The sequence below is a fragment of the Ovis aries genome, chromosome 19 (genome assembly GCF_016772045.2).
Source record: "Ovis aries strain OAR_USU_Benz2616 breed Rambouillet chromosome 19, ARS-UI_Ramb_v3.0, whole genome shotgun sequence".
NCBI classification, from domain to species: domain Eukaryota; kingdom Metazoa; phylum Chordata; class Mammalia; order Artiodactyla; family Bovidae; genus Ovis; species Ovis aries.
The window spans coordinates 939,848-961,251 of record NC_056072.1 but is presented as its reverse complement, the minus strand read 5'-3'; the positions used below and the strand labels follow the sequence as shown (position 1 = coordinate 961,251).

The 21,404-nt window shown below is 44.1% G+C and overlaps 1 protein-coding gene across 2 annotated transcripts in view; it reads left to right on the top strand.

The window, feature by feature from the left end:
• EGFR (epidermal growth factor receptor) overlaps positions 1–21,404 on the top strand; it is a 214,480-nt gene that overhangs the window by 134,186 nt on the left and 58,890 nt on the right. For both annotated transcript variants that reach the window (XM_060402043.1, XM_015102199.4), the window contains exons 2-8: positions 5,584–5,735; positions 7,008–7,191; positions 10,178–10,312; positions 14,455–14,523; positions 15,361–15,479; positions 16,696–16,837; positions 18,078–18,194. In XM_060402043.1, the coding sequence (XP_060258026.1) occupies positions 5,584–5,735; positions 7,008–7,191; positions 10,178–10,312; positions 14,455–14,523; positions 15,361–15,479; positions 16,696–16,837; positions 18,078–18,194 (918 nt within the window). The remainder of the gene's footprint in view (positions 1–5,583; positions 5,736–7,007; positions 7,192–10,177; positions 10,313–14,454; positions 14,524–15,360; positions 15,480–16,695; positions 16,838–18,077; positions 18,195–21,404) is intronic.

Below are 21,404 nucleotides of genomic sequence, written 5' to 3'. Positions count from 1 at the left end.
CTAAAAAGCCTCTTGATGAAAGTGAAAGAGAAGAGTGAAAAAGTTGGCTTAAAGCTCACCATTCAGAAAACGAAGATTATGGTATATGGTCCCATCACTTCATGGGAAATAGGGAAACAGTGGAAACAGTGTCAGACTTTATTTTTTTCGACTCCAAAATCACTGCAGATGGTGACTGCAGCCATCAAATTAAAAGACGCTTACTCCTTGGAAGGAAGTTATGACCAACCTAGATAGCATATTGAAAAGCAGAGAAATTACTTTGTCAACAAAGGTCTGTCTAGTCAAGGCTATGGTTTTTCCAGTGGTCATGTGTGGATGTGAGAGTTGGATTGTGAAGAAAGCTGAGCACCGAAGAATTGATGCTTTTGAACTGTGGTGTTGGAGAAGACTCTTGAGAGTCCCTTGGACTGCAAGGAGATCCAGCCAGTCCATTCTGAAGGAGATTAGCCCTGGGATTTCTTTGGAAGGAATGATGCTAAAGCTGAAACTCCAATACTTTGGCCACCTCATGCAAAGAGTTGACTCATTGGAAAAGACTCTGATGCTGGGAGGAACTGGGGCCATGAGGAGAAGGGGATGACAGAGGATGAGATGGCTGGATGGCATCACCGACTCGATGGACGGGAGTTTGAGTGAACTCTGGGAGTTGGTGATGAACAGGGAGGCCTGGTGTGCTGGGATTCATGGGGTCTCAAAGAGTTGGACATGACTGAGTGACTGAACTGAACTGAATATGTTAAGTAGCTTAGAATGATTTTACAGTAACCAACTAGAAAGTTGTGAGAACTGATGCTCTCCTGAGACATCCTGCCTCCTTCTCTACCACCAGACACACGGAAACAAGAAAGGCTGAGAGATCCATGTCAAGTCATCCAAGGCTCTGGTCACATGACCACTATTGGGCCCATTGCTTTCACATCTAAAATGTAAACACAGCATGTATATTCACATCCCAGCAGTCAGTCCAAGGAGATAGATGTGTACTCTACCTCTCCCCACTCTTTGTATTTGCATAATAAATAATTTTAAGTAGTGATGAATGCTAAGAGAGAGATCAGAAAAATATGATAGAATGCAATGAGGGAGACTTAAGCTGACCTGGTCCCAGAACAGGCTTTTCTGAAGGGATGTCATGTCCACCGGGGGAGAATCTCAGTGACAAAAGGGACACAAAAATGCAAAGACCTGGGGAGAAAGGGAAGACTGTTCCAAGCAGATGGAAGAGCCCTGAAAGGGGCAGGAACCTGGTGGCTGGAAGAAACAGAGAGGCTCGGCTGCACCAAAGGGCAGGGAAGGGAGCCTGAGAGAGACGGTGGGAGGGGCACGGGCAGGCGCCCATCCTCTGTTCTGCTGCCCTGGGAAACCCAGACGGTTCAAACCCAGAGCAATGCAAAGACTTCTGCTTCAAAACAAGGTGCTCTGTGGAAAATGAGGCAATAATAAAAACAGTTTTGGAGGCCACAGGGAGAGATTTGCAAGTGCCCAGGGACCTTGGCTGCCATTAAAGCGTAGAGAAAGCAAATTAAAACAATTAGGCAATTCCAAAAGTATCTAAGTGGATTTGGGAAAATCTGGAGAAACCTGTTTTAGTGTTATGTCTTAGCCTTACAGATTTGTCTGGGCTTGTGGCAAAGAGAGAGGTATACCCCCACAATCACACAGGAAAGCCACAGGCTCTCCCTGTCAAATCAGGCATGTCTCAGGACTTAAAGGTGGCAGACTGTTTTATTTTCAATTCAAATAAATTGGGGGGTGGGGTTGGTTCTTCAAAAAGAGAACAGCCTGACTCTGGACACGACATGAACCCTGGTACCAAGGGTGCCATGTGATTCCATGAGCAGAAGTCCCCAGACAGGCAGAACTATCCTACCTGGAAACACATCTGCAGTTTGTGGTGTCTGGGGCAGGGGCTGAGCAGGGCCTTGAGGGGGCTCCCACGGTGACCGTGATGTTCTGTTCTGGTTACACAGCTGCATGTGTGTGTTGAAACTCATCAGTGCTACACTTATTACTGATTATCTCACAGTTTGTGGTGTTACCTCAATAACCACTGTCAGTACTTTTGAACTGTAACCAGTGGCATGTCAGGATGAAGGGTACTGCTATCTGTGCCTTACTTTATAATGCATAGAAAAAATTAGATGGGTAGGTATGTGTTAAAGTGAACATAATAAAATGCTACTTTAAGGATGTTCACAATACAGTTCTTTTAGGTTTTTGTCCATTTATGAATCATCATAATAAATTGTGAAGATGAAAAGCTGAGTGCTTTGAAGGCCCCCTTCTTGTTTCAGTAGAATTTGTCTTCAGATTTGTGGGAGGGAAAGCAAATCTCTATCATGTTGTATGGAGCTTGACACAAACGCTTTTAATCGTCTAGTTTTCAAAGGCTTAGCCTAATGTAATATTGAATTCTCTCTGAATAAATTGCTTAAAAACCTAATCCTAAATGCATATTTCAATGAAATTCTTAAAGTACAATATATTATTTTTTCTTTCTTCTTCCCATTGGATAAATATTCTTCTGACAGAGTAACTCTATTTAATGCCCAGTATTTGAGTAAGCCAACCAAATGCAGCCAGTTCACACAGTATCACAGGACAAGGACGCATCCACGAAAGTCCCAGCGTCTGTCCGGGCACACCTTATGTCAAGGCATCTGTCACAGTTCCCAGTAGTTAGCTGTAACAAAAGAAACCTGAAGCTTTTGTGTGCTTTGACTTCTCAGAACAGTTCTGGGAGGCCAGAATGGATTTTACCAAGTCTGTATTTGAGAAAACTGTGCTGCGGAGCTCCGGAAAGTCCTTCAGTCTGCATACAGGGGAAGTGCTGACCGGAAGCTTTCTCCTGGCTGAGCTTGGAGCCTTTCCTCTCACAGCTTTGCCTTAAGTCTGCCTCGCTAGTTAATGATTTTTATTTTTCAGTATTACTGATTTAATGGTCTCACATTTAAATGTTCTATATTACATAACATGAGATATTTGGTATAAAGGTGGAGCCAAGATTATACCTTGTTCAGTCAAGAAACCCAGGCCAAGCCATTTGCATCCTCACCGCAGACCTGCTGTCTCCCTTTTTGTGTGTGGCAGAGAAGCCTCAGAATAAGCAGCCTTGTCATGTTTTCTGTTGATACTTTAGTCATTAACCCAGGAATAGGACTCAAGATGGTTTTGCCTTCAGCTCAGTCCAATAGTGTGTTGGCTGCTTTTTCTTAAAAATAAACATGTTGGGCAATTGGGCAATTTTTTGCCATTATTAAAAAATATGTCAACATTTTGCATGAAAATTTCGGTCTGTTTCCTCAGAATAGGTTTTCCAAAGTGGAATCATCATGACATAGACTTTAAGCATATTTATTTGTATGCACAATTTGTCCAGTTGTTTCCAAAATGTTTTACAAATTAACGTTCATATCAATAATGTGTAATGGTACTATTGTCTTCCAAATATCGGATCTTTTTTAAAATATGAAAGTAATTTATAGTAACTGTAAATAGTAAAGGGTCATGGTAGGTATTCATTAAGTAAGTCCTTTCAGTGCTCATTTAGCACTTTTTGAAAGAATAAATAAAAACACAAGTGTAGTCCTTTTGCAATTATTTTCTTCTTTAACAGGGTAAACTTACCTGACATGTTTTCCTTTTTAACTGATGAAAGTCCTTTTCACATAATTCAATAATAAAAATAGTTCAGCCAAGAGAAATTTACAAACGGATATCTTTGAGCATTTAAAATGAAAACATTTGTGATTGCGTTCATCCTTCTGTGTACAAGAAACCCTTCAGAAACGTGCTCCAACACCCAGTTCTAGTCAACACTGGTCACCTGGCTGGCATGAAGGGCATGACCAATACTTGGGGCTTCCTAGACCAGAGCTGACCAGTTAAGCTGAAATTTAGGGACCATAGTCCATCAGCTTCCAAGGTGTGCCAACAGAAAGGTCACCTCTTATTGTCAAAATCCTGCACTTCCATTGATGCTGGCATCTTTAAGGTCCTTAGAATTGGGAAATCAGTCTGGCCTCATCTGTATGCACCGCAGCCAACTGTGTACAGTGGTTCCAAACTTGAGGTTGCAATCAGAGCAGCCCACACTCCCAAGTGAAGGCAGCCAGAGATGTTGGGTCTGTCCTGTGTTACGGTTGAAAGAGTGATGAAATCACTGTGCCCTGGAGCCAGTGCAGGGAGGGGGCTCTGTCTTGTGAGCCATTGCAGTTCCCTTGTGAGTATTCTCTCTACCACCAAATTTGAGAGAGACCGCAGAAGGGGAGAAGAGGGAAATCCTCACAGAGTCAAAGAGGAAGTAAGGGTTGCTTCATATTTAATGGTGGTGTAAACGCTTCACGTTCTTTACGTGGTGTCTGAACATGCGCTCAGTGCCTTGGCACCAAAATCCAAGAGCGGACAGTCAGATGATGCTCTGCAGAAAACTACCAGGGGGAAGGAGCAAAGAACCTATCAAATGGAAATGCGGAGTTGGGAAGAGTTCCTCAGGAAGTCCCCGCATATTGACGCTGGTGTTGGTTTTGTGCTCGACCACCTGGTTGCAGATTGCAGCTCTGCCTGGTCAGGTCTGAACCAAACCTCCAAAGCCAGAGGCCATATTGCCTCACTTATGATAATTTTGGCTCAAAGTACAGTCGCTAACCAGCTCCCTGCTTCAAAAGTTCCAAACCTCTTTGTTTTCTTATGCTTGCCTATTCATGTTGTTCAAAGAGCTAATTTATAAACATGCCTTTATTATAATCCTCTCTTTTGCTTTTAAATATAGACTACAAATGTATTTTCGTAGTCTGACCTCATCCCCTAATTTAAAATGTTTTCTTATATTAAGTTTGACAGCTGAAAGCATCAGGGCGTTAAGTGTGCCGAGGCCACATCCCAGCAATTGATGCCAAACCCTTGCACCTCTACCTGGGTGGCAGGCTCCTTAGAGTGTGGCAGACACAAAGACATGCTAGTTTCTTCGTAACCAAGTGTGTTTTCATGTTATTTTCTAAATTTCATGTAATATTTGATTTTATTCTTGATTATATATTAAAATATATGATTTTTATCATTTTAGAATATTTTTTGTCTCCAGTCAATGGTTTTTAATTTACACTCTTGTCATTGATTTTAGGTTGTGCAAAGTTGTGGTAGGAAACTATGTTTGTAAATAGTCTTTCAACACATAATAATGTGACATGTTATCTTTTTGCAAAGTAGAAGTTCATTATATATTTATTAACATTGTAAATATACAATTATTGTCTGTTTTTTCATGCATTTTACTGAAACTCTTATAGACTATTTGGTCTTAAAGATTTCCATAGGGTTTTCATCTGAAAAATTCTCCTTGAATTTTTGATATTTTTAAACAGTTGCATGCATTATGGAGATGAACAATTCCTTAGTTTGAACTGCATCTTGTATAAACTTTTAAACATTGTTTATCACATTTGTCCTGAGTGGCCTTCAATCAGAATTACTATCCTAAGCCACTGAAGCATGCAGTTAGTTGAAGATTGTGAAGATTGTTAGTTTCAGCTTTTCTACTTTACTTTATTTCATGTGATACCTTTTTCCCTTTGTTTCCAGTTTGCCAAGGGACAAGTAACAAGCTCACCCAGCTGGGCACTTTTGAAGACCACTTTCTGAGCCTCCAGAGGATGTTCAACAACTGTGAGGTGGTCCTTGGGAATTTGGAAATTACCTACATGCAGAGTGGTTACAACCTTTCTTTTCTCAAGGTGGGTTCAATGAATTTGATCCTTTTTTTTAATCTGTTTTATTTTAATTTTGTTAATTTAAATTTATTTATTTTAATTGGAAGCTAATTACTTTACAATATTGTATTGGTTCTGCCACACATCAGTATGAATTCGCCACGGGCATACACGTGTTCCCCATCCTGAACCCCCCTCCCACCTCCCTCCCCATACCTTCCCTCCGGGTCATCCCAGTGCACCAGCCCCAAGGATCCTGTATCAAACCTGGACTGGCGATTCATTTCTTATATGATATTTTACGTGTTTCCATGCCATTCCCCCAAGTCATCCCACCCTCTCCCACAGAGTCCAAAAGACTATTCTATACATCTGTGTCTATTTTGCTGTCTCGCATACGGGGTTGTTGTTACCATCTTTCTAAATTCCATATATATACGTTAGTAAACTGTATTGATGTTCCTTACCCAAATACACTAGAAGTAAATATAAGTAAATAAGGCCTTGGCAGAATTTAATTAGCAGTGTATTTACTTTTGCTATGGCAATTACAATCCATAAGGAAATTACACAGGCAAGTTTTATGGAAAGGTCACTTTACCAGATAGTTTCAAGTTGTAGCTATAAAAGAATAGCAAAGAGAAATAGACTAGCCTGGCATTCTGCTATCATTGTGGACACTAATCTTTTAACCAGCACTGCAGCCATGGTATCCTGCTAAACTGGCTGTGTTTGAAAAAAAAGAAAGAAGAAGTGCTTTGTAGCCCTTGCCTGTTTTCTTGGTATAAATGCTCCCATCATGGTTGATTTCTGGCTACCAAGAGTTTAAAAACTAGTTCACCAAACTCCCATATGTTTTTCAGTAGACTCCAGTGAGCCAATAGGAGCCAGCCTTAAAAGCTTCTGAGTTTGGTGTAGTTAAACTTAGGATTTGATTGGTTTTCTTCTGGGTTTGTTTGTTTGCTTTTGATGGAAAGCCTGCAAGACAAATACAAAATAAATTAATAAAACGTTTCCATTTTCTGCTGAGTCTGTTAAACACCAGGCAAAATGAAAGTCACAGCATTCCGTAGTAATGCACATGGCCCGTCATTACCACTGTCAAGCTCAAGAGGCAAAAATGCAGGAATCACTATAAATCTTGTTACTTCCCATGGGGTCCAGTGGTAATCATCTGCATGACTCGTCAACCAGTCCTCTTCAGCTAGGTGGCCTGGGCTGTCTGGATCCACTTTAGATCTTGCACTCATGAGTTCCTCCAAAGAGAAATAATATGTTCATGTTTTATTTCCTTAGACCATCCAGGAGGTTGCCGGCTATGTACTCATTGCCCTCAACACAGTGGAGAAGATTCCATTGGAAAACCTGCAGATCATCCGAGGAAATGTGCTTTATGAAAACACCCATGCCTTAGCCGTCTTATCCAACTATGGAGCAAACAAAACCGGACTGAGGGAGCTGCCCTTGAGAAACTTACAGGGTGAGAGCAGGGCGCAGGAGGCTATAGTATGAAGAGCAACTTGGACGGTACTTAGCAGACTGGGTGCTTTTCTGAATTCCATTCAAGGAAGACTTTTATTCATGACACACAGACGTTTTGCGTGCCAGCCATATGCAAGATACAGTGAGTGGAAGCTCTAAGAAGACAGTAGATGATGGGGCAGGAAGGGAAGAGCTAAGCCAAGTACAGGTTCTGCCTTGTTCATGGAAAAGTATCCAGAGAGTTAGTAAGACACGGTAAAGGTTCTGGAAAAACGAGAGTCTGACCAGATGACGAGACTGAAATGCTCAGGTAGTCCTCCAGTCTTACTGCCTGGACCTCATGTATAAGGGACAAAGAGTGGCAATCCCACCACTGTCTGACATTTTCCAGAGTCACACTATTATACAAAAGCCATTTTTAAGTTTGTAAGGATCGAATAAAGGTATTACAGGCAAAGTTTGAATTCTTGTGAGGAGGGCACTTACAAGGGTGCTGTGAGAGGAAACTGGAAAAACGGCAAGTTGACTTTTAAAATTTGAAGGTAACGATGATTGTGGCAGGTACAGTGCCAGCCATGTCAAATTGGTAACTTAATTTAATGCCCCTCACCTTCTTTCAGAGCAAGTGGTATGCTCTGCCATTTTACAAAAAAAAAAAAAAAAAAAATTGGTCAAAGTAACCCTCTTGAATTCCTACAGGAGTGAGGAAATGGCCAGGGTTGGCCACCCAGACCATTCTGCAGAGCCATAACCTTCCCCCAGGCCTTGCGACTCTGATGGACAGTGGGGCCAACCCTAAAGGGGGAGAGAGCAGAGGACGCCCAGCAGAGGAGGTCCACAGTGCAGGGCCTGAGCCCAGGCTGAGGTGCAGGGCGGGCTGACTGTCCGTGCCCCATGGAGCCTGTGTCCAGGTCAGCTCCTGGGCTCTGCATTTATGAAATGGCCTCAGGGCTCCCCTCAGCCTCCCTCACTGTTGGGTGCGGTGCTGGCACTGGGCTGTGCTGCCCTTGCCCTCAGCCCACCGGGATGCCTTGCAAAGTCACTGTCTCGTGGTGCCAGGCAGAGGCAGGTGGGGTCACAGACTGTCAGTTTCCAGCCCCAGCTGTATCAGCTCCATGCTCACCAGCCAGGCGCCTGGGAGTGGGTTCTCTCTGCGACTTCAAAAATGGGGGGCACAATGGTAACAGACTTCCCAGGGTTGTTGAGAAGATTAAGTGAATTACTGCAGATAAAGCCCCAGGGAGCTGTTTCTGTGCTTGGTATTATTTGTTTTGAGTATTGGGGTTGTATCAATTCAGATTATTTAATTTTATTAAATAATCCTCTAATTTGGATTATTCGACATGAATTACAACCCACTCCAGTATTCTTGCCTGGAGAATCCCATGGACAGAAAGGAGCCTGACAGGCTACAGTTGATGGGGTCGCAAAAGCGTCAGGTATGACTTAATGACTAAACAACGGCAATTGGTCACTAACACGGGCCTCTGGTCATCCCGCTGCTGTCCCCTTGGCCTTCCCGCTCCTGGTCTGTCCCTGAGGCTCCTGAAGCGCCAGCTCTCTCTTCTGTGTCTCCAGCTCTGGCCCCTCATGAGTTTATCCCTTGACTCTGGCTCCCTCCTAAGTGAAGCTTTTCACTTGGTTGTCCAGCTGTCATATCTGATTTCACACCCGAAACTCCTCTCCGACCTCCCAGCCTGCCTTCTGGGACTCTGCAGCCCCTCCCCGCCATCTGCTGAAGGAACTGCTCACCTGGCCCCTCACAGCCTCTGCTGGGGCCGTCTGTCTAGCTGGAGCCCACTTCCGTCTGGGCTTCTCCACGTGTTCTCTTCCCAGAGATGTTACTCTTTCCAACAGCCAAAGAGAGCTTCCCCAGAAGAACTCTTCCTTCTCCATGTCCTCTCCCGCTCCGGGATGCTTGGCATTACTTACATATCTAGAATTGAGTTACGGTCAGAGGACCACGTGAGGATTAGCTGAGGCCATGCATATGTCTGACTGCCAGGTGGTACAGTAGTAAAGAGATTCAGCAGATGCAGGTTTGATCCCTGGGTCAGGAAGATTCCCTGGAGGAGAAAATGGCAACCCACTCCAGTGTTCTTGCCTGGAAAATTCCATGCACAGAGGAACCTAACAGGCTACAGCCCATGGGGTTGCAGAGTCAGACACGACTGAGGGACTGAGCATGCTTGCATGTAAACCAGCTGGCACAGTGCCAGCCTCGTCATGGGTCTTGGCCCTCTGTAAACAGAGGTTATTGACTGTGCATTGCCGCTCACGTGCTTGTCATTTCTTACAGAGGAGCCAGCAGGAATCATTCATCTCCACATACCTCACAGCACTTGCTGCCATGTTTTGTGCACAGAAGCCATTCAGTAAATGTTTGCATAAGTGTCATGGGGGAATACTTGCCCTCTGCTCCAGCTCAAGTTTTCTTATCACCCCTGGTGCTTCATGGCATTCCAACTCTTCCTTTGAGCAGTTGAACAGTTTTATGTCTTTGCCTTCCCTTGGCCACCCAGTCTCTTCATCACACATCCAGATCCTTCCTGTTCCACTTTGCCCACTTTCCCAAGCACCTCACAGCATCTTCCCTTCCACCCACCCTTCCTGTCCCATCTACCCTTTCACACTGTCATCACACGGTAACTCCAGTATAGCTGGGACCAGCCAGCCTCCCTGGGAACCACCAACTTTCTGTATACCTGTCACTCATGCTACATGACTAAAGCATTATCTTCCCATGGCCCCCGATTTCTAAATTCTGGTCATTCATTGTTCAAAGATCCAATGCAGGGGAATCCCAACTCCTCCATAGAGGAATCCATGAGCTCACTTTCCACTGCCCCACTGCAGTTCCAGGGAGTCTCATTTGCATGCTGCCATCTCTTAACAGAAGGCAAAATGTGAAGAAGCATATGCATACTTCACAGGAGTTTAGAAGAGATGGCAAGTTTGCTCATGGGGGTTCCTTTCTCATGCAGAAATTTTGCAAGGTGCCGTGCGATTCAGTAACAACCCTGTCCTCTGCAACATGGAGACCATCCAGTGGCGGGACATCATCAACACTGATTTTCTAAGCAACGTGACAGGGGACTTTCAGAACCAGCAGGGCAACTGTAAGTGTTCCGCAGTGCTCCCCCTACCCCTGGATTGCAGCTCATAAGGCAGGGTGGAGCTGTGGAGTTGGGGTGGGAGCCAGAGAAGGCACAATTCATGTTAAGTTACATGAATCTACAGCGAGAATAAGTAGTAAACAGATGATATGCTCACTAGAAGAGCACCTATTTAAGACAGGAATAGGTCTGTTTTTCATGGTGACAGCTCACTTGCTTACAGGTCTCTCTCTCTCACACACACACACACACCCCGCCAGCGCAGCTGAGCTCTCACGTGGCATTGAGAAAAGCCCATCGTGCCAACTCTGGCAAGGGGCTTCTCTCATCCTATTTGAGGAGACTAACCAGGCTTCTGTAGCTTCCGATTTTCTGCTGAGGCTCAAAGTGGTGCCAGGTCCTGTGGAAGCTTTGGGGCTCAGCTCTGCCCTCCTGCTCATCCTGGGAGGTCCCAGGCACTCCCACATGGATGGAGTGCCTGGCAGAACTAAGGAGTACATGGGGATAAGCTCGTCCATATTTAACTAGTGCCCATGACCTAGTCCCCACTATTCATCAACAAAGCAGCCCATGCAAGGGAGCAGCTGGCCAGGACCACGCTGCAGGTCAAGGCTCCCCGTTAGCACCCTTGACATACCTCATGGGAAACTTTGAGGACCCCAGTTTCCAAGTAGCCTGCGCCCTTCCTGATCTCCCTCGCCTTTCAGGCCTTTAAAATAAGAAGCCATCACCATTTCCTGCTTCTCTGTTTTCCTACAACTGTGCAGTGGATACATGGGTGCTTTTTTTTCTTTTTTTTGGTGTTTTTGGTCTTAGAATTTGAAGCTGATATGCATCTTAAAAATCAGCTAAAGCTGCTTTGTTTTTTGCTTTTTTTCCTTTGATTTGATTAATTATGATGAAATACCTTTAAGATGAAATTTACCATCTTAACCATTTTTAAGTGTACAGTTCAGTAGCATTAAGTTCATTCACACCGTTGTGCACCATCACTGCCAATCATGTATTTTCCTCTTGACAAACTAAAGCTGTCCCCCCTGACCCCTAACTCTCCACCCCCAGGCCTTGCATCCATCATCTTACTTTCAGCCTATGAATTAGACAACTTTAGGTCCCCTATATGAGTGAAATCACATAGTATTTGTCCTTTTGTGACAAATTTGACAAATTTGTACTTTTGTGGCTGACTTCTTTCACTGAACACAGTGTCTTCAAGAGCCATCCAAGTTAGAGCATGTGTCAGAATTTCCTTCCTTAATATGGCTGAATAATATTTCATTTGTTTATACATTCATCTGTCAATGAGCACTTGAAGTGCTTGAGTTGCTTCCACCTTTTGATAGTTGTGGCCAAAATGCTGCTGTGAACATGGGCATTGAGCCCTTTGACTTTGTAAATGCATTATTCCAACAGATACCCAGCTGACCTACTTTGGTTGCAAGAAAGCAAAAGCTTTCTTTTACAATGTAAAATTTTACATTTTCCAGAGATGGAGGTTAGCCTTTGCTCAGCAATCTGATGAACAGTGGGGAGGTTAAATTGTATAAATTTGTAACAACAACAATAACAACAACAAAAAAAAAAAACTGACATGGAAAGGGTGTGAGCCTAATATGGGTTTGCTATAGATCAAATCAGGTACCCAAAGTAGCTCACCTGCCCTCCTCACACCATCGCTGCGGAAATGACCTGGCAAGACAGTGTTGGGAAAGACAAATGGTGAACAGGTTTATGCAATAATAATATTCAAATATTACAAAGCTACGAGAAATAAACCCAGATGGTATTGGTTTAAGAATAGACATATAAAAATAAGCCATAGACAAATAAGACAGTCGCTTTCACTTTTCACTTCCATGCATTGGAGAAGAAAATGGCAGCCCACTCCAGTGTTCTTGCCTGGAGAATCCCAGGGACAGGAACCTGGTGGGCTGCTGTTTATGGGGTCACATAGAGGCAGACACAACTGATGTGACTTAGCAGCAGCAGCAGCTGAATCAAATGTCCATAAAGAAATGACATTGTAAGCAAATAAGAAAAGAATTAATTATTTAATATATTATTCTGGAATGTAACTACTAAAGGAAAAATATTTAAGTGACAGAACTATTAACAGGTGTTTTTTTAAGGAACTAAGGATATTAGGTTAGTCGCATTGGAAATTATAAAACTGCCATCACCCGTTACCTATGTTTCCCTCATTGGTTGCCTCACCAGGGACAAACTCACAGTCTTGCTCCTCTCAACTGGTGCTTTCAGGTCACAGATGACTTCTGAGAGCTTGTTTTATTTCATCTTTACCCAAATAATCTCATAAGGTGATTTAAGTGTTTTATGGACATGGCTTTTATGGACAGAAAAGTTACTTAATATTATGTTATTATTGATGCAGTTTGGAATTTGAAGTTAGAATGGGTAGGTTTACTAAAGAGGAAATTGAAATAAATCTATAATCCACTTCATATACCACTGTAAATTCCAAATGCATGTTAAACATAAAAAATGTTGAGTGTATATGTAAGTGCTAGAAAGAAACATAAAAATAAATGTAATATCGAGTTGAATAAAAGCCAAAGTTAGATACTATAAAAGAAAACTTCCATATAAAAAATGTTAATAACAGATAGGAAAATACTGTGTAGCATCTGATTGCCTTGCAAAGGTTAACATTCTTGCTATCTGACTATGTAACGTAGTCTTCTAAATCCTAAGAAAAAGGTGACTACCTCTCCAAAAATGGGTCAAGGACATGAGCAGCTCCCCTCTCCCCATCACACACACACACGCACACACACAGCCAAAAGTAAAGTAAAATATTATTTGTCATTGTATTACAAATGGTTAAAATAAAATAAAGAAGCATCATTTTTATATGTTCCTTTTGATTTTTCAATGCCTATATTGGCAAAGAAACAAATTTACATAGTCTACTTGTGGGCATATAAGTTAATTTTGGCAATATGTATTGAAGTTTCAAAGTATGCATGCCTCTGGCCTATGAACATCATGTCTAGGAATATTAAGGGAAAAATGAGAGGAATGAAAATTGTAAAGAATGCAGAAAAATATTTTCGTTCAAGCATATTCCTTATATCCTTGTGTTTAATAAATTTCAAAAGCAACTTATGTCTAAAGCAACTTTTGTCAAAATAAGAGATTGGTTAAATAAATTGTGGTATAGCCATGCCATTAAAAATTCATGTTAGGTAGAATGATATTTAAAGGCATGGAAAATTGTCATAATGTATCATTAATTATTAAGTTATAATGTAATATGTAATGTGATATTAATTCTTATATATAGATATACTTATGCCTATATTGATTACCTCTGGATGATCCTCAATTCTTTTCGCTTTTTTCTGTTACTCATATATTAAATAATCTCTGTGATTCTTTTTTTGTCACAGAAGTTTAAGAATATAATCATAAACAGACTTTGAACTCTTTAATTGGCAAATATTTCCTGTGTTATGGAAAGATGTCATTAAACATTTTTATTTTAAATATTTTCTTTTGTAAACATGTGTTTATAATAGAAATTTGAAAATATGATGACATATAGGGTAACAGGGAAAATAATGTGGTATCGCTGTATAGACATAACCACACTGAACAAAGCTACCTCTTACTGTCGCTCTTTCCTCTTAGGCTTCTCTCGTTCTGTCTGTCTCATCTCCATCTCTGTCTCTTCTCCCGGTGTATGACTGACACCATCCGTTTGGGGCTCAGCTGCCCATCTTTCAGGATTTTGAGAAGCACCAGCATTGCACCAGTGCCTTTCACCCCTGGAATCAACTATAAACCTTGCTGGTCATACTGAAGGGGTGCCCTCATCCCACAATCCCTTGGCAAATCATCTCTTCTGTTTAAAACTGAAATTCTCCCAGAGACTGAATTCTCCTGACTGTAGGAGACTTTGGGACATATCTTAAGTCCCTTGGTTTTTTTTTTCCTCATGAGAGTCTTTTTAAATCATCTTACAAACCAACCAGCTGAACAAGTAGAGAATAAGAAATTTGAAAGCTCTTGTTTCTAGGCTGCAGCTCTGCTTAGAGGCTGGGCAGGTGCTGTCAGTTTCTTGTTCCCTTACCCTGTGATACGAATTTAACTTTTTTTTTTTTTTTATTACTTTTATATTTTAGGCTCGAAGTGTGATCCAGGCTGTCTCAACAGAAGCTGCTGGGGTGCTGGGGAGGAGAACTGCCAGAAATGTGAGTCAGGAACAGAATTTCACTGGCCACCTTCTCCCCTCACACTTGGCTGATGGTACTGATATTTGTTTTCCCTTTGAAGACTCCAAGCATTGTTGATTTTAAGGCCAGATGTTAGCAGTTACATGAATGACAGTCTTGCACATCTCCCCGCGTGCGGTTAGTCCAGCATGGGCTCCTGCTGGCACTCCAGCCTGGCATGAATCAGTGCGGGCCCGCCACCCAGCCAGCAGTCATTCTTTCTGAACAGTAGGTTTGGTTTTCCTGGAAATGGAGGCTTGTCTCTGTTTCTTGCATCATGACACCTCCTGTGTCCTCTCTGTTCCTGCCCCTCTTTTGGGTACCCCCCTCCAGAGAAGCAAGAGCAGCTTCTTGAAGGGGATTTTTCTGTGGGAATCCTAGCCTAAGACCCTGAATGGCCAGGAAATCTCGGGACATGCCAGCTTGATCTGTGTTTAGGGCAAATTGGATGTGCTTGTTATGCCCTTTTGAGCGCTGCTTTCTGGCAGGCATTGTGCTGTTTGTACATACTTTCTGTGACCCCAAAACTCAATTCTTGTCAGTCTCTAGCTTAACAAGTCGGAAAGTCCAGAGTCAATCTGAGTCAGTTCTCCTAAGTGATTAAAAACAAGTAGAAAAAAGAAAACATACAGTAAGAAAGATCAAGATAGTTGAGTTTAGCAGAGCATGCATGTTTGGGAACTTAAGTGTAGAAGCATTAAATTCATCCTGTTATCAGTCTTTCATGGCCGTTTGCAAGTGCTCCCAGGGTCCCTGGGAAGTGATCCTTCCACCTTCCTGAGCCCGCAACTCACAGTGGCCTTTGCTTCCTTTCAGTGACCAAAATCATCTGTGCCCAGCAGTGTTCCGGGCGCTGCCGCGGCAGGTCCCCCAGTGACTGCTGCCACAACCAGTGTGCCGCTGGCTGCACGGGGCCACGGGAGAGCGACTGCCTGGTAAGACACACCGCAGCGTCTGCAGCCCAAAGTTCAGGGGCCTCCCTTTGACTGAAATGTGCTGACTGATGTTTGCAGCCGCCAGGTAACAAAGCATCTTTCAGTGACTAGCCTTCACCACCTACTTGGTGACCTTGGGTAAATTATGTAACCTCACCTACCGTTACGTGGTCTGAAGGGCACGATGTACGTGGCATCAACACCCGAGACCAGGGCATAGAATGAGCCAAATACTAACTGTGTTATTTGTCCCTCATGTCTGTTGTGGCCAGTAGCAGCGTCACCACCATTTCTTGTTCCACTCAATTCTCATTGCAACCTAGAGAGCTGAGGCTGCAGCGACCCCTAAAAGGTAGTTAGGCGATTCACCCCTGAAGTGAAGTTAGGCGATCACACTGATCCTCAGGGGCAGGACAGCTGGACCCCCTAAAGCCTCTGCTCTTTCCGCTTGGCTCAGAAGCTTTCTGCTGATTCCCCACCCCATGAGGGTGCTGAAGGCCTCACTGTAGTCCCTGTGACTGCGGAAAGCTTGACCAAGTTCTAGCGTCACTATGGGCCATTGGTGCCACACGGCTGATTATGGGTACCTTGTGTGTCCCGAGACCCCAGGACAGGCAGACAGGGTCCCAAAGTCAGCACTGAGTGAGTTCCAAACTGGGAGACTCACCTTGAGTGGGACCCGGAAGAGTCTATAGTTTTTAGGAACAGGGAAACTAATGTTCCAGAGGCTGGAGGGGCCCTGGGCTTTGGACCCCCTGGTCTGAGGCAATTCTGCCAGGCTGCTGGAGGGAGGCAACACCAGGCTCTTGGTCAGGACCCCTCTGTGTGTGGTCTGATTCTCTCTGCACAACAGCCCCCAGTCAAAGTTCTCTGTGTTTGGTAATAAATTCAAAAATGTATCCTCAAGTGTGGTTTAGGAGGGAAATCAGACTTAAGTTAAGCTGAATAATTTCACTCTAGAATTACTACTCTAGAGTGTGAACTCCTGCCTTATTTTGAAAGTTAAGAGATGTGTTTTTCGCTCCTCATAATCTCCTCAAAACTATTACAGCTAGAACAGTGTATTTAAGAAAAACCATGCTTTGAAGAAAACAGTCTTTCTGCCCCTGTTGAGAGTGCTTTTCTAGTCGTCTGCTCTGACCAAACACCTGGACACAGAGGGCTGTGGCCCCACTCGCCATGGAGTCTGACAATCACACCACCCCTCCCATGGCAGGTCTGCCGCAGGTTCCGTGATGAAGCCACCTGCAAGGACACATGTCCGCCGCTCATGCTCTATGACCCTACCACCTACGAAATGAAGGTCAACCCGCTGGGGAAATACAGCTTTGGCGCCACCTGTGTCAAGAAGTGTCCCCGTGAGTGTCCCTTGTGAGCCCCTTCATTGCCAGGTACCTGTTTTCTCTCTGTCTCCTGCTGAGGTTCCCATATCCCCCACTCAGGGATCCTTGGGTCCCTGTATTCATTTCGGTATCAGGCAGGTGATTTCAGTATCATTTCAGCATCATTTCAGTATCAGGCTGACCCTATCACCTTGGCTGACCCCAAGTTGGTTCTTGTGTCTTGAGCCCAGCCATGGTTGCCCAGAACATTCCATGGTCTGATTGGCACAGACCTATGGCCGTTGGGCCGTTTCCCTGTTTGGCTCTTGTACTCGGCAGGTGTTTATAAGGCCTAAATGAGAGAGAGGTCAGAAGACTGGCCTCCTTTAGTGGTTAACAACCTGGGCATGTTTGTGCCGCTAGGAGCACAGAAGAGAGCTTTTTGCTTGTCGATTGGCTTTGTTTAATTGTTGGGCCTTGGGTTTTGCTTATTTTGTGCTTTACAGGAGACTCTAGTATTTAGGGAAACGGCAACATGAGTGATTTCATAGGAGAGGAAGTGATTTTCAAGAGGGAAGATTAACTAAAAAATATATATATATTTTTAAGAACAATTATGACAGGGAGATTTACAGTACCAGACTTGTGAACATGAAATTTTAAAAGTTTGGAATGACAACAACAACAACAACAAAAAATACTCCACAAAAAGTCATTGTTAGGTAAATGGCAAGATACAGAAAACTTTGCCACAACTGTGACCCAGATATAATCTTTGAGAGAATTTGAAAGCTACAGGAAACCACTCAGAGCCTCAGAGAACATAAGCAGACAGTTTACAGAAAGAAAGTGACAAACATCCAGTAAACGCCCAGAGAAACATCCAGTGGTTCGAGGATCCACTTGGGGAAGTCAAAAGACACAGAGAGAGTTCCTGAAAAGTTTATTACTAACACAAGTTACTTCTCCCTGAGTGAGGCCCGAGGCAGAGTGTGGACCCCGTCGCCCACGGAGACCCGAGGGAATGAGGGTGGCCGAGAGAAGAGTGGCCTTTGTTTTGGGTCACTTTTTTAAATAAATACGAAGCTTTCAGCATCGTAACCAGAGAGCAGCAGCCTGATGGGGAGGCCATGAACACCTTGAACCCCATTCCTCCCTGTTTGCAGCTTTTCCTTCTTGTCCTTAAAGCAAACAGAACCAGAGGGTCAGCCGCCATCCAGGGTCACTATGCCCAGAACACCTGGTGCCCCTCTCACTGCCTTCTCATTGTCCCCAGGGAACTACGTGGTGACAGATCACGGCTCGTGCGTCCGCGCCTGCAGCTCTGACAGCCAGGAGGTAGAGGAAGATGGTGTCCGCAAGTGCAAAAAGTGCGACGGGCCTTGTGCCAAAGGTGGGAAGCTGCCCGGCGTGGGCACAGGGCCCTCTCTGCTTCCAGTCACGGCTAGGCTCCCTGCCCCCAGACCCTCAGCGTCATCCTCAGACCAGATCTGAGGGAGTCTCCAAGCGCAGAAACATGTTCCTTCCTTTCTGCTGTGCGCTATCCCTGGGGTGTCTCCAGTGCCAACGTATCCCTTCTTATCCTGCACTTTATCTTTTATCTTGACATTTTTCAAACACCCAGAAACACTGCAAAATAGTGTAATGAACACCCATATGCCCTGAACTCGAGCTCATCAGTTTTCCGTAATCACCACGTTGTTCTCACTCCGTGTTTGTGTCTCTGTGTGTGTTTTCTGAGTCCTGTGATGACTACAGGTATTATAACACTTCACCCTGCATTGGCTTTTTGTACAAACGGGACATTCTCCCAAGTAACAAAAGACAATTTCACTCTTATCCCATGTTTAACATTGATTCTAGTTTTCAGTTTAATTTCAACTCCCCTGTTATCCCAGTATATCCTTTTTAGCTGCTTTTCAATCAAGAGTCCAGGCTCTTCATTAATTCAAGATCGTTTCTCAGCCCTCTTTTCTCTGATGCTGTGAAGAGTCAAGGCCAGCTGCTCTGACCGCCCCTGTCTGGCCGGGTCATATTTTCAGCGGGGCGCGACACAGATGGAGTGCTGCAGGTAGAGAGTGTCCCACCAGAGGTGCACAGCTCTCATCTCATTACCTCTGTGGCTTCTCTGGCTCAGGGGTAAAGAATCTGCCTGCAATGCATGAGACCTGGATTCGATCACTGGGTCAGCAAGATTCCTTGGAGAAGAAAGTGGTAACCCTCTCCAGGATTCTTGCCTGGAGAATTCCATGGACAGGGGAGCCTGGGTTACAGTCCATGGGGTTGCAAAGAGTTGGACATGACTGAGTGACTAAACCACCTCGATGGCAGAACCGATGGTTCGCCTGAAGTTGCATTCCTTGGTGGTTGTAAGAGTGACTTCCTATTTCTGTCATTTCTTTTATATTTACTAGTGGACATTCTGTTTCTAAAATAGCTTTCTTAGTACCCATGTGAGCTCACTGAACCCTTTTTTATTCAGTTTATGATAGTCCCTCCTCACATTATTCACTCTGATGTGGCCCATGGAGCCTTCCCAGCTGGTGCCCAGGTCCTTTGGGCACAGAAGACACATCTAGACTCTAAGCATCCCCTGGAGATCACTCCAGATAGCATCATGTGACTCTTCCTTATTCTGCTTAACCCTGTCCACAATCCCTGTCCCATGATCTATATGGTCATTCAGATTGTTTCCACTATTTTACTGCTATAAAAAAACGCCTCAGTGAACAGCTGCTTACTTGAACATCTGCTTCAGATGCCACTGCCTCTAAGAAGTTTCTGTGGTTTCAGCGGGCACTGACCACTGACCCATGTATTCTTTCAGGGGCGAACTGAGCCTCCATGCTCCATGTCATCCAGTCCCTCAGCCTCTTTAGGAGGTCTGTGCTATTACAATCCCCCTTACGGATGAGGCATTATGTCACAGAGGATCTAAATGACTTGCCCAGGGACCAATGGCCAGGATTGGCAGAGATAAGCTGGGACAGCTCACAGGGCTTCAGTCTGAGGTCAGACCTATGAGCTCCCAGTGTGGCAGGCGTGTCAGCGCCCTGGGGAATGAATATCCTTTGGCTCCAGGAAATCTTCAGGCAAAGGAAACATGCAAGGAAGAAAATGAGACATAGGGTAGTACCCGGAGAGGAAGTAAGTGAGTTCAACCGCTGAAGACAGAGGGTTGCTATCAGCATCCTCAAATGGATCAATAAAAGCAGATTATTTCTGATTTTGGTCTGTTAATTCTGTGCTTAACAAACATTTTGACTCACCTATAATCATTATGCTATATTTTCTACCCACCCACAGTTCAAATCCTGGAGTAGTGGCCAACTGAGATCCCTTTGTGTAGGGAGATGTTGGGAAACAAAGGTGGGAACATGTGTGTTGATGGTCCACAACTCCAGATCTGATAGATATAGAGGTGAATTACAGTTTGTCTCCATATTTAGGAATTAAGGTAACCCCAGCATCACCATCACGCCTAAGCAGAGAGAGACTGAATATTCTCTCAAACATGTAGAATTCTCTTCCAAACCTGTAATTAAAAGGCAAGTTCCCCTCAGCAGGGATCTGCCTCGGGGCTTGTTTTGCTGAGGCTGCCTCACTCTGTTGTCAGCCAGAGCCTTGGAATCCTAAGCAAGCCTCGCCACCCCGTTCCCAGACCCACAGCAAGGTATATGCATTCCAGAGCAAGCCTGGAGTTCCATGGGGCTGATGGGATAGGCCCCATGGCCAGGTGGCAGCCCAAGCAGTGGGAACTCCAGAGAGAACAGAGAAGAAGGAGATGGGGTAACAGGGCTACCAGGTCCCTGGTGAGGCCTGGGGAAGGGAGGGGAGGACCTCACCCTAAACAATAACCTCTTCCATGATGATTCTTCAAAGTAAGATAAAGTCTGAAAGAGAGAGACCAACAATTGCACTGTGAATTCTAGAAGCAGAGCCACACAGATAAATGGGCTTCGGAGGGAGATGACATTTAAGATGGAAACTAGGGAGTGAATGTAAATTAATAAATGAGCTCAGAGTGCAGAAAAAGGCATCTGAGATTTATGTCCCAGTAGGACAGAGATCAAAGCCTGTGGCTTCAGTAGGCCCTGTGGAAGAAAAGCAGTTTGTCTGATAAGACTTATTATAGTATTCTTTATGATGTAATATCAGTTCAGTTCATTGCAGTTCAGTCGCTCAGTCTTGTCCGACTCTCTGGGACCCCATAGACTACAGCTCACCAGGCCTCCCCCTCCATCGCCACCTCCCGGAGCCTACTCAAACTCATGTCCATCGCATCAGTGATGCCAAGCTTGTGAATGGTTTTACTGATAGGACAATATGTTACTGATAGGACAATGTTCGCAGCATAATAAGTGAAAAAAAAAAAAAATAAACTACATATGTGGTATGACATAACCATGGAGGATAACTAGAAGGAAATTTTCTAAAATATCAAAGTTACACAATAGAATTTCTAGTCATTTTTTCCTCTTTGTTCCGTGTTTTCAAGGTTTTCTTCCGTGGATGCATCTTGCTCTTTTAGTTAAAAAATTTATGCATACTGTTTCTTTCCATTAGAAATCTAAGCTGCAGCCCAGATGAGGGCAAGGGAAGG